The sequence below is a fragment of the Crinia signifera genome, chromosome 3 (assembly GCF_055691185.1).
Source record: "Crinia signifera chromosome 3, ASM5569118v1, whole genome shotgun sequence".
NCBI classification, from domain to species: Eukaryota; Metazoa; Chordata; class Amphibia; order Anura; family Myobatrachidae; genus Crinia; species Crinia signifera.
Window position 1 is genome coordinate 206,254,865 of NC_139219.1, and position 14,057 is coordinate 206,268,921.

Here is a 14,057-nt window from a genome sequence, read left to right on the forward strand (position 1 = left end):
CGTCTCTTAAATTTGTAGGTAACATAATTACATTGATTACATAATTTTATATTGTACAATACATATTTTATTGAATTAGATATAAACCATAAAAAACACATTAAATTCAATAAAATCAATTATAATATTATTACTGTATATAAATTAAATATTCTCTAGTGAAAAATGCATATAAGAACATATAACAATCTCCTCACCCAAAGTACAGACAGTAGGCCTCAGACTAGGTATTTTGCAGTAACCACACACATTATCTCCACAGCTTCATAGGGATCTACAAAAAGCTCCTCACCCCAAAGAAATACCTTCACCACATCAAATAAAGCATTGAGAAAACTAGACTTAACTATGGCTTTGGAGCAGCTGCTACCCTTAAAAATGCTCCTATAATAATCGACAAAAGTCTTTCATAAAATGAGGCAGTTTCAATTACTCACAGGATTTACAAAAAAAAAAAAAAATTGGTGACCAAATTTGAATTACCCCAGGTATGCTTATTCTCAATACAGGCAGTATTTAATTTTTAAAAATTGTTTGCAGTGTATTTGCTTTCAAAATTCCATGGGGTGAAAAAAAAGTGGTCACGGAACACTGGGTGTGTGTATTGACTGCTCTGATGGTCTCTTCAGCCTCTACAGGCTCCCTGTCAGCTCTCCTCCATGTTGATTAATCATTACCCGGATGCTGGGAGGAAAGTAGGCTGCTGCTGACACCAAACACAAAAAGGTGTTACAAATACTGGGGGTCACACACAAACACACCAGGAGTAACACACCGGGACACACACATGAGGGTCAAAGGGGTCTCACACACACACACACACACATACACACAGCTTCTACAAAAGACCAACTTGTCGGGATGCGGAGGAAGAAGACAAAGCTTCAGATGGTGAGTAATTAAGGACTAATTAGGTGCTAAAGGGTTTTTCGAAAATCCGCACACAATTTAATGTGCCGGATGATTTTGTATTGATTTCGGACTAAATTCATCCTTTTGTGTCTTAAGTTATTTAATTTGGATAAGTTAAAAGGTTACATTTGGAAACATAAGTGTTATGAGTTAAAAAATTTGCAAACAGATTTTGATACTCATTGGTAAAAAACATTGGGTCACAGTGAAGCCCTCTACATTTATTGCACATACCTAGTACAGTATGACATCACAGCACATTCTAATCTACATACTCACAAACAAAATAATTTCTGTAATTTAATAAAAGCAATTTTCTGTTTACAAACTGATTAGGAAGTCATTAAGCTTTCAGAAGCAGTTCCTCTTGGAACATGACTTTTTTGTGGTGATCTACAGGCTCTGAAAGAAATAATAACATCAGTATCAGCAAATATACATACAAAATGTTAACAGAGAATGCAAAGTATATTCACTAATAGATCAATCAAACTTTTACTTTAACTTATATAATGTATAAAGACAAAATAAAAAGAGAGTAAAGTAAAATATAAAGGTACTTGTTTCCTAGCACGGCGCCCACGATATTCAGTCGTATGGCATTGTATTCAATTTAAAATTATATACCATTGTATATGGCAGTGATTTTCAACCTTTTTCAGGTCGCGGCACACCAGACAAGACTTCAAAATTGCCAAGGCACACCAACATTTTTTAAGCAAATATAAGACATACTGTATCCCTCATAGTAATTCCACACACCTGCCCCCCCCCCCCCAGTTATTCCACATACAGTACCTGCCCCTCCTTAGACAGTCCAAGCATCAACTCCCCCTTACAAATTACACAAACAAATGCCCCTCCTTTGTTATTACAAGCACTCACCTGCCCCCTCAGATATTCCAAAAATATTGCGCACTTGTAAGTAGGGTTACCACCTTTTTGTTGAGAGATTCCCGGACATTGGCCCACCCCTTGACACACACACTGACTCGCCCCAGTCTCACCTTATGTTGATTTTTTTTAAACCTTTGCTTTTCATTCTTGATTTTGCATACCATAATGCCAGTTACATGTTATATCACACACATTAATGGCCATTACAAGTTATGCCACACATTGTGATGCCAATTACATGTTATGCCATATACCGCAATGGCCATTACACATTCTTGCAAACGAGGGACAATATGGACAGTTTTTCAACATAATGCCAACACCCCGCACACCCATTATATAGTATACCACATGCCATAAGCCATTACATGTTATGCCACACACCGTAATGCCCATTGCACATTTTAGTGAACTTTATAATTCCGATTACACATAAGCCCACACATGATGCCCATGACATACTATGTAACACTCCGCAATGCCCATGACATACTATATAACACTCTGCAATGCCCATGACATACTAATTAACACACAGCAATGCCCATGACATACTATATAACAATCCGCAATGCCCATGACATACTATATAACACACCGCAATGCCCATGACATACTATATAACACACCATACATATTTGGCACATAAGTGCCACTTACCTACATGCTCAATGCCAGGGGCTTCATGCTCGATGCCAAGGTGGACTGAATTTGCTCGTTGCCAAGGGGGACAGAACTGTGCAGTGGCCCACTCCTGGCTCCCGTCCGCTATTTGCAAATTCAATGCACCGCCAGTAGTGTGCGGCAGGGAGGGAGGGTGGGAGCAGTAGGGTGGGAGGGTATCTGGGAGGGTATCTGCAGTAGGGAGGGAGGGTGGCTGGGTTGAGTGCAGGAGGGTGGGAGCGTGGGTGGAAGTACACCATACTTAGCCAGCCGATGGTTAGCCGGCCCGCACACCTCACCCCCCCACCTCCTCTCAGTGTGCGTCCGTGTGCAAACCCCCCCTCCTGCCTGTGCTGACACACTGACGACCCCTTCCCCTGTCAGTGTGCGTCCATGTGCGCACCGCCTGCCTGCTCACGGCTCCCCCGTTATGTACGGGAGAGAGACATGCTGTAATATTCATATCTCCCGCTGCTGGACCTCTAGCCAATGGGCGCTCGCAGTCCAGCAGCCACCAGTTGATTGGCTGCTGGACCGCAAGCACCCATTGGCTAGTGGTCCAGCAGGATATATGATTATTGCATAGCAGCACTCGAGTCCCGGACAGTGCACAGCGGGGGAGCCGTGAGCGGGCGGGCGCACATGGACGCACACTGACAGGGGGCGGTGCGCACATGGACGCACACTGACAGGGGGGCGGGCGGGGAAGCATTCCCGGACATTGTATAGTCCGGGTCAGCCACTCAGCGCCGGGCAACCACACACACAACCCACAATGTCCAGTATGATGCCGAGCCGCCCGCCCGTCCCCCTGTCAAAGTGAAACTCCGCTGGTGAGTCGCCGTTACCCCGAGGCATGGTGGCACACCTGTCAGCTGGCCGTGCCACACTAGTGTGCTGCGGCACACCAGTTGAAAATGTCTGGTATATGGCAAGCGGGGCAAGCGGACGCGCATTACTTCACATGTATTATGCGTCCGCTCACCACGCTTCGGGCACGGTGGCTCGCTGCGCTCGCCACACTATATAAAGTTAACTCCACGCTGACGTGGATAGTGGGGGTATGAAAAGGTTGGAGGACGCGTACCGCCGCCCCTCGCGGGCTTGCTGCACTCGCCATGCTTTGGGTTGGCGTTGATAGTATGGGTGGCGTGGGTGTGCATTTAACATTGTAAGCACCACATATTTATCTTATAGGGGGCACATTTAACATTGAAAACACCCATTAGGTTGCTTGTATAATTTAAAATCGTATACCATTGTATATGCCATACAATGGCATACAATTCGATGGTATACAATTTAAAATTGTATAACATCGGCTAACATCGTATCGCATCGCATACCATCGTATTCCTTATGGTATGAGATGCGATGGGCGCCATGCTAGGAAACAAGTACCGATATAAATAATAAAGATATAACAATTTATAACACTCTGGAGACAGTATACAGATATACCAAAATTTGTGGTTAAAAATTAAAAGAGTAGTGTATGCAAATGTATTAATAAAAAGATTTGCTTCTAAATTATTCCATTTATATTACATTTAAACAATATTACTAAGTCCATAAATACCCTAAAAGTAGGTCACCAATAGTTATGATGTACATTGCAAATTTTAGACACTGGATTTTAAACAATCGATGTAGCAGCATGATTTCATTCCTTTGATTGTTCATTTAAAGCAGCAATAATTTAAAATGCAAAACCAGGTTGGGACCAAATCTAATTATTTTGTAGGAAGGGGTACCATATAAAATTTTGTGGAAAAAGGATGCACAGATAAATATATATTTACCCACAACCAGGGGAATTGTGATGGGGCCCATACTACTTAATACTACTGTACTAACCACTAGTACATTTAGCTAAACTGCTGTTGATTTGGGGGTTTCAAAATGATTTGCATGTTAACCTTGTAAAGCACTTTCTTGTAAAAATCTTTTCTTGAAGATCTTTTTACCAAGACCACTAGTTGGTGAAAGTGTTGGACTGGGGCATGAAGAGCCCACCGAGGAATGAAGTTATAGGGGACCACTTTTAGGGTGTGGCCAGTCTCTGTAGGGGATGTGGCCAGCTGCAACGGGAGTTTGGCTAACCACTACAGAGTAAATATCATAGTAAAGTAAATACTGCTGGTGCATGCATACTATTGTACAAGATTAACAAAAGATATACCATAGTTCTGTGCAGTATAATGTAGCTTACAGGTATGTTTAATTCCTGTGCATAGTCTGGAACCTGATCCCTATAATTGGAGGTGGGGCCCCAGGCAGTGGGGCCCACCGGGGATTTCTCATGTACCCCTGTCGACCAGTCCAATACTGGTTGGTAATGTGTGGATGTACTGGGCATTTAATTTAGACTTATGGAGCCCATACACGGTCCGTTGTGTACGGCTCCGTTCTGTACTATGCGATGCGCGCTCCCGCGCATCACATAGTACGGTACAAAAAGTATGTGCTGCACATACTTTTTTGTACTAGGTACACATGGGATCGGATCGCAGTGCATGCACACTGCATGCACTAGGGATGCAATCCGATCCGATGTGTACTATTTAAGTCCCAAACGGATCCGTTAAACGGACCGTGTATGGGCTGCTTTACAGATTATATCCAACATGTGTTTTGTTTCCATATTGCTTTTCCTTTGTTGGTTGGTTATTTCTTTTAGGAAAGTACACAGCTTTATTTATTATCTGATTTTTTTTTTTTTAACTAGTTTTATTTTAAGATGTTTTTAATTGGTCATCATCAGCACACATGCATAGCAAATGACTGTATATTCCCCTTAAAAGGCCAATTGAGACATGTGATTGCCTCATTAGAGAACGCCTCTTTACAGGGCAAGCTATATTTACTTGTGCATACTTCATCTGTATTAAATTTTTAATGTTTAGGGGCAGCAGGAGCAAGCTACATCCGACTCTATGGGGAGTATTCAATGCCATGGCGAGCGCATGGCAGCGAATCCTGTTTTTGATTCGCAGTGCGCTCGCCATGATTTTTCACTCCCCTTCACTTCGCTGCCAGACGCCAGCCCACACTATTCAATGCGTCAGGGGCTCGCTGCCCCTGACGGCGAATAGTGTGAAGAGTGACGAATCCCCCTGTGCAGATGCTCCATGCCTGTCTGGAGTCTGCAGGGGGATGGGAGGGACTGGTGTCGCGGCGGGGGAGCGCGCTGATGCAGGCGGGAGCCTCCGCACAGCCTGGGGACAGGTCCAGCAGCAGCAGAGCCTCCGGCTCAAGCAGTCCCAGCGCTGACATCACCGTGCTGTGGCTGCCGGAGTCAGAGGTCTGCTACTGCTGGAGCCGTCCCTGTCAGCTTGTCCCCCGCATATCTCTCCCCCCTCTCGTCCCCTCACCTCCCTCCCCTCACCTCACCCCCAGCAGAAGCGCTTGCAGGGTGCTGCTGGGGTCGGAGCCGCTGCACTCTCACTGGTCCCGATCATCGGGATCAGTGTGCAGTGAATATATGAATATTAATGAGCGGCTCCGGCTCCCGGCCCCCTGCTGGCGAATGTGTAAAAAAAAAAAAATATATTGTTTAAAAAAAAAATATATATATTAAAAATATATTCATGTGCTGCACGTATATGAATAAAAATAGCATGCCCCTTCATAGGAAAAATATTCTGATTTTTGAACACAAAAAAAAAAATTTAAAACGCTTTAATTTAAAAGATCACATTACAGTTCACCTAAAAAAGCTGCCGAATGCTAAACGGAGAATCATGGCGAAAATCAGTGGAGAAAGCAGTTCTCCATTTGAGCATTGAATACACTGTCAGCGAATTCCACTAAAAACCCCATTGAAAATCACAGGCGAATTGTGGAGAATAATTTACGGCGAATCGGCAGACATTCGCTGTTCATTTGTGGCGAATTGCCTCCATTGAATAGGGAGAATTGTTTTTTCTAACAGAAAATTCGCCGTAAACCCAGCGAATTGCCAGATTCACTGAAAAAAAACGGCGAATCTGAGGCATTGAATACTGGCCTAAATGTGGCCACATTACCCAATACGGAAAAGCATGACCCTGTGTCCCAAAAATGAACCAACGCTAAATAAGGCCCCGTATGTGCTGGTAATGTTGCAATCTGATTCTTTCTGCTTTTCTAAAGAAATAAAAACAAAATACCCTGATTACTATTCTTTATCCTGTACTTATGGCCTAGGCCATTGATTTTGTATTTTATTCAATTTTTTACTGAGACCGGTCCTCCTGTTTTTTTTTGTTCCATCACATGGACACACTCTCTGAGTGAACCGTCAATTGGATTTGACCTTCTCCCAAAAAGATACCTTGATAGGAGTATATTTCCTGCACTATCAGTGAGTATGGTACGCATTCTGGGACCCTTGTGATCATATTCTTGGTTTGGACCTATCCCTTAAAGAAACCCTTATATGCTTATAATCTCCTGTCCACCAGTGAGTACGGTACGCATTCTGAAGCACCTTTTTCATCTCACTTGGTACTGCTACAATTCGTTTATCACCTGAGGTGTACCCCTAAAGATACCTTTATACGTATATACACACCATATCACTGTGAGTTTTCGGTACGATCTCGTGCCTTTGGGATTTGTTGCATCCCTTCGATACATTGCAAATGTGTGTCACTGATACACATTTTTTCTTTATATTTTTTTTCTCCCTTATCCTGAGAAAAAATCCACTTTTGGATAAACGAGTCAAGCGCCTTCTCCTCCCCCTTTTTGTTTCGGAAGTTTCTGGAGCTTTATTGTTGCTCCTTTTGTCAGGACATCAAGGAGCAATAATAAAGCTCCAGAAACGTTGACTGTAATATGACCGTCTGAGATCTCTTTTTGTTATTGATTGGAGTGTCAGATCACAGTGCCCTGGCTCTAACAGCTCTTGTATATGTGGTGGATCATGGCACCTTCTAGTTGCACTGATTGCTGGAGTACCGGATCGCAGAGGCTGTGTTGTATGTATGTATGTATGTATGTATGTATGTATGTGTGTATATATATATATATATGTATATATATATATATATATATATATATAGAGAGAGAGAGAGAGAGAGAGAGAGAGAGAGAAAAGAAAGTTTAAGAGGACGCTAAAAATCAAGTCAATACAGTCTATACAAATATTTAATACATAAAGCTGTTATACAAAAAAATGCCATTAGGGCAAACCAGAAGTATACAGGAATCACATATAAATCTTCATAATGTGTCAGTGTAGTGTCCTTTTGAGCAATGTGACGACACGCATCATTGGAACAAAGCAGAAGGCCCAGCGTGATTTTTCATTCACATGACTTCATCAGGGCAAGGAAATAACGGTTCAACCATATGCTATCTGTAGTATATCTCCAATACAATGTGTTTGGAGCAATCCAATGAAGGAATATTCAAATGGACAAAAAAGAGGATTGTCCGCTGTTCGATTTCTTTCAGGGGATAAAGTATAAGCTCAAAAGAGCTGGAGATCAATTGGTTTTGACTACTGCTAACTCTCGTATAGAGACTGTGGTAGTGTAGTGTAGTGTACAGCTGGGATTGGAGTGACTTATTTGGGATCCCAGCTGTATGCACTACACTACCACAGTTTCTATACGAGAGTTGGCAGTGGTCAAAACCAATTGAGCATATTTTTTATCCCCTGAAAGAAATCCTCTCTTTTTTTGTCCATTTGGATATCCCTTCATTGGATTGCTTTAAACACATTGTATTGGAGATATACTACAGATAGCATATGGTTGAACCATTATTTCTTTGCCCCTGATGAAGTCATGTGAATGACGAAACTCATTGGGCCTTCTGCTTTCTTCCAATGATGCGTGCCGTCAAATTGCTCAAAAGGACGCTACACTGACACCTTATGAAGATGTATATGTGATTCCTGTATACTTCTGGTTTTCCCTAATGGTTTTATGCATTAAATATTTCTTTTGACTGTATTGACTTGATTCTTAGCGCCCTCTGAAACATTTTTTTCTTCTTATATCTATATGCTGGATTCTGTCTGAGGTGCTGCTCCTTCTGGTCCTTCAGAGGGGCTGCTCACGCTGGTTAGAGCATGGATTGGGGATCTCTCTCTCTCTATTTATATATATATATATATATATAAATTTAAACATTTATATATACTGTATATGCACATTAAAAGTTAAGTTCACAGTATTAATTAGCATTATAAGTCTATCTGGCATGAAATCAGACTAAATGCTAGATCCTTTCTAGCAGAAAACTTCAAGCCAGAGAGCATTATGCTCTATTTAGTGCACTGACAATCTCACAGACTCTCTGATGCATTGGCTGAACACCTTGGTCATTAGCTGTTATTGACTATTTGAACATTATATGCTGTGAACAAGTCATTTATTTGATCACGCTAAAATCTTTCCTATAACCGTCCTGTTAGCAATATTGGTGGTAGCTATTAGGTTAATTATACCAACTAATGCATAATGCAAATGTTATACTGTATTTAATGTGCAACATGTACTCACTGTAATGGCTTGGGAATGAACTACTTGGTTATATATTTTATACCAGGAGGAGTATTGATGCCAATACTGCTGCATTTGCAACCAGGTTGATTAGGAAATCAGAATTGTATGTGCATATGATATAAGTTCAAAATAAGAAATTGGTTCTTGGAAAAAGGGCATTCATGTCCTTTTTATGTGTTTTGAACAAAGTTTTCTAGAGGAAATTATTAAGAAATCTATAATAAAAAGTTATAATCAAAACCAAAACAGAGATTTTATTACATTGTTGTCAGACACATTCAGTCATGGACCAAAAATCTGCTAAATGTCATGCAAAAGGTCAACACAGACAAACTATGCTCTAGACATATTGCAGCTGGTATTCCTTTGTGTGCTGTGATGTATACCAAGTACAAATTAATCGAACACATTGCTGCATATTCACTTTTCTCTCCTGGACCTTTACATGGCCCACAAAGATGCTTACCGTATCTGAAGTAACGTCAAAAGAATTATCAGAGAAATTAGTATTATCCCAGAAGTATATGCAATTATATAGACCAGATCATCTGAAAGATATATAATAGTTTATGAAAAACTGAATTTACTAGAATTATTGTTCAATGTTCATACTATACTTATAATTTTCCAATAATACTTAGTAGATGCTTCAGTATGAGGTAATAAATGTAAGCACATAATTGGTGAGATGTATCAATCCTTAGTTAGGAGCTAGTTGGTTTGTACATTATCTCTGGCCACTTTATCTCCATCCATGGCTTAGTAAATAGACCCCATAGTCTACAGAATGTCAATTTAAATACTCACCAAATCTAATATCTGAAATGTTATATTTCTTGTTTTCCAGGTTAAGGTTTGCAGTTCTGTTCATCTGGACTATGCAAATTGTTGAGTTGTTTTTATATAAGACCAGTCAGTTTTTTTTATAAACATACATTTTACACAATGCCTTGTACAAAGGTTCCCTATTCCCCTTAGTTAGGGAGAATAATTATATGATGTTGGCTATATGCAAGTACCATACTGTAGAAGGGCTACAGAGTGGATGTCTCGCTCTACTACTACAAGTTCCCTACCTCACAACTGTACTGTAGGAAATGGCAGGCAAGCATGGTTCTGGCACATAAGCTACATACAGCATTTCTATATAACACATACTCAGGGCCTGATTAACCAATAGGCTGATTAGGCTGCAGTCTAAAGCACTGTGATTGGAGCGCTCCCTGTTGCTGCTGGAGTTGGGGCAGAGCAAGCTCTCATGAGATCTCCCCCAAGAACTGTGGGAGCAGCAGTGTCTATTGCGATTGCTGGCATCACCGAGGCATGAGCGCTGGGTAGAAGAGCTCCTCCACCGAGGCTGATTGATGCCACTGCTTCCTTTACCATCACTCATAGCGTGTTTGCAATATGAAGGGAGCTGAGGCCCGAGCCTATTACTGAATATGAGAAAAACAATTGGTGGTGGGAAAGGGGGGCACATCTGTATTAGCACTAGGGCAGCTGGAACCCTTAATAAGGCCCTGTGCATACTTACATGTTATTATCTTGCATGGGAAAAAGAGAGCATAGGGGCACTTACAGAAAGTAATTTATGAAGCACAAGCATTGTGCACAGCAAAATAAATTGGTTATACAGATGTAGCAGGCTAAATCTACCACCAGGGGGCGCACGCACGATACGCTCGTGCGACCCGTGGCAACTGAGCCTGTGGTTTTATACAAAATGCAGGTCCTGCTCTTGAGCCTGCCTTTACCTCATAAGTGAAAATAATATTTTAAAATGAACCTCCTTTAAGGCAATTTGTAATTATAGGTCCTTAAATAATATAGTAATTTCCTGTTTTATAATCTAAGTTTGGCTTCAAAACAGCCCCCTATCAGGATAAAATGGAAGCTGGTTTGGGTAAGCTACCAGATGATAATGTCTGGCCTACAATTATTGAGAGGGTAGATAAATATCTATTTCAACACACAATTCACATAAACTCTAAAATATTTTGACTTAATTATAAATCAAAAAAGTAACATATCTATCATTTATTAATCGATTTCGTTCTTAAAACTTTACAACTGTTTTTTTAGCTATAGAGGACCAACCATTAAAAAATATGTTCTAGGGCATCCCTTTTCTTGGCAATCAATGCTATATATTTAACTTTATGCACTTTATGGGGGCAATTTGCATTTATAGCATCCTACCCATGACTACATAGATAGACAACTGTTATTCAAACTCTGGGAATCAAGATTTATTGTACTCCTGAAATGTCCTTATCCAATCATTTTAAGCATCTCAACATACTGTAGAATAATATGGTGGGGAAGGTGGTTCTTTCCCAGCATTGCTAGTGCATCATTTTGGTGTGCTGGGTTGTAAATGATCTCTATGATTGAAGGCTCTGCTTAGAAAGTAGGTTTTTTTTTAATAAAAATCATTGACATTGTTAACATCAGTATGAGGTTCTGAGCTTTTTAATTGTTTATAACCTTGACAAATAGACTGATTCAGAGATGTACGTACATATCTTTACAGCTGTCCGTTTCTCTATACTGGCTGTGCAAAAATGCAACTTTCAAAGCCACTGGGGTTTGTATTAGGACACCTTCTGGCAGCATCTGCAAAGATGCAACCATTGGACACACAAAGGTCAAACACTGACCTTCTGAATAACCCCATGGTCATGCAGTTTAGAGAGTGGTGACACCTGCATTCACCAGATGTCTAGGTGTATGTGTATTACATTATCAGGATTTACAATGGTGTATTTGTAGTGTCTCATACTGAGGAAAATGCTCAGGTCACATTCATATGATATATAAACACAAGGTGAGTAATACATGTATATTTTAGGGTTTAGCAGAAAATACATGGACTATAACTTTCATGCATTTGAATACACCCAGTGTGCAATTGGGATACCTAACCAGAATTACCCCTCCCTTTTAGCACCTGAGTGACATCACAATCTGATTGAGCATTTTGCCAACAAATGTGTTGTACATTTGTATACACAAGATATGCATGCCAGGTCTCATTGGTATCCAGTTGTGGTTCTCCAAATCCATACAGAAGTAACAGATTTGAAATAGAGTCAAATAGTGCAATGTTAATGTCTGCTAAAATGTATACAATAAGTCTTAATACAGTAATAGTTCCTCACAGCTCTTCTAGGATGTCTTTGTTCTTGGAAGCTGACCTGCCAGGTACACTAACTAACCCAATTCCAGTGCTTAGTTGTGTTTCTCAATTCCAGGCAAGTATCAGAGTGTGAGCCTTTTCTTGCCACTGTCCCCAATGGTGCCGATCTTTGCTGGGATATGTTGGTATTGGTCCCTTGCCAGTAACTATGGAGAAATACCACTTGCGGGAACCCAGAACTAGCGCTTTCCGTGAGATTATGCCTTTAATGGTCTCTGCTGTGGTATTGCCTCCAGCCACTCAACTTGCCAGCCAGCGAGGAGGCTTAGGTGGTGGATGATGCTGCAATCAGGTGCTGGGGCTTGTGATGTGATGCGGGTGATGTATTCTAATATGTTTCAGCCTTCCGATTTTTTAAGGATGGTCATGCAGCATGGCTGTTGTCAGCAAGAATGTGACATCTTATAAAGGTATCTTTTTTTCCTCCAAACGGATGTGGATCTGAGGACACATTTTGGAGTGTCTCCACAGGACCTCTTTGGATACCCACATATTTCCTGACCTAAAACGTCTGACACTTTATCTTGAAAAAGGCACCGCAGCGTGCTGAAACGCGTAGAAAACTTAGTGTCTGGTCAAATTCATGTGAGCAGCAGAGTTTGTGGAGCAGTATTTGGCAGTATCTGGTACCATATTCTACACCCGGGTTACATCTTATATGGTAGAAAGGCTGTCATTATATCATCCCTGCCCTGCTGTGATTTTTAAAGAATAAAAAGGAATTTGTATTTGTCGTGACTATTGGAGTCATATTTGGAGGAAAAAAAGATACCTTTATAAGAGTTCACACACCCTGTCTTGTGTAAGCATACATAAAGAAAAGAAATTTAATCCTTTCAAGGATTACATACATATGGACTTTTTAGCGCACGTGAGACTTCTCTTGTCTGTTGTAGTATTGTCTTTCTGAGGTCCGGTGACCTCTTTTTGAAGTAACATATGCAGCTCTAAAGATTGCAGCGCCTGGAGTGAAATTCCCTTTTTCGTAAAATAAGAATGTGACATGCCTGCACTTGAAACGCCACTCCTCAGCAGCGCAGTTGCAAATGAATTACTCTACTGCGCACAACATTTACACAGAGTCCATCTTTGAATCAGGGCAAATGTTATTCCAAGGGGCTGTCATTCTAATTAGATGGGCTGTCATTCCAATAGTTGCGAAAATATTTAATATTCCTAATTGCAGAAAAAATGGCACTTACGTAAGTAGATCTTTCCTCAACAAAACACTTACCACTTTGAAAGGTATATGAGCCAGTCCTTATCCGTTTCTTCTCTTGTGTATCACTGTAAGATGCAGGAATGTTCCTTGCAGTAAGTCTGTCTAAATGAAAGATTCAGATTCAACAGTTATACTGTATATATTTACATGCTGGAAAGAATGCAGTAACATGGTTAAATATATTTAACTAGTTACAGATACAGTATATGAAAATAGTTCAACATTTTCTTTCATAGCCACACAAAAATCAAGAGTTCAACTCATTGGTGCAATTATTGAGGATATATGTGCAATCTTTTCCCCTGCAGTACATATCTGGGGGACTCACTAATATGATCAGCTGTATCCAATGGTTCTCTCTGATATAGACCATGTGTAGTGCGCTGAGTTACTGAGGTACTATCTGAGTCTATTATCAATGGATGCTGCATGTGAGCTCACTACCATTATATTGCTGCAGTATACCTGTATGTATTACTTATTAAAAAGCATGGTGAAAAGGAAGAAATCCTCTGGATATAGATTAGAAGTAAAACCTCTGTGTGGGGGCACTCTTGAATGTTGAGATTACTTAAATCTTACCTTTTAATATGTTTATTCAATATTAAAATAAAGACATTTCTAAGTCACAGGAGAGATAGACAATCCCTGTGTCCAACAAAGA

The 14,057-nt window shown here is 40.6% G+C and overlaps 1 protein-coding gene across 1 annotated transcript in view; it reads right to left on the bottom strand.

Annotated features, from left to right (window-relative positions):
• Nucleotides 1–1,117: 1,117 nt before the first annotated feature.
• The window catches only part of GFRAL (GDNF family receptor alpha like), a 55,611-nt gene continuing 42,671 nt past the window's right edge, over nucleotides 1,118–14,057 (bottom strand). Inside the window, exons 8-10 of the mRNA XM_083174966.1 lie at nucleotides 13,406–13,495; nucleotides 9,439–9,520; nucleotides 1,118–1,314 (exon numbers count right to left, since the gene is read on the bottom strand). Coding sequence (XP_083031092.1) covers nucleotides 1,245–1,314; nucleotides 9,439–9,520; nucleotides 13,406–13,495 — 242 coding nt within the window. The 3' untranslated portion in view covers nucleotides 1,118–1,244. The remainder of the gene's footprint in view (nucleotides 1,315–9,438; nucleotides 9,521–13,405; nucleotides 13,496–14,057) is intronic.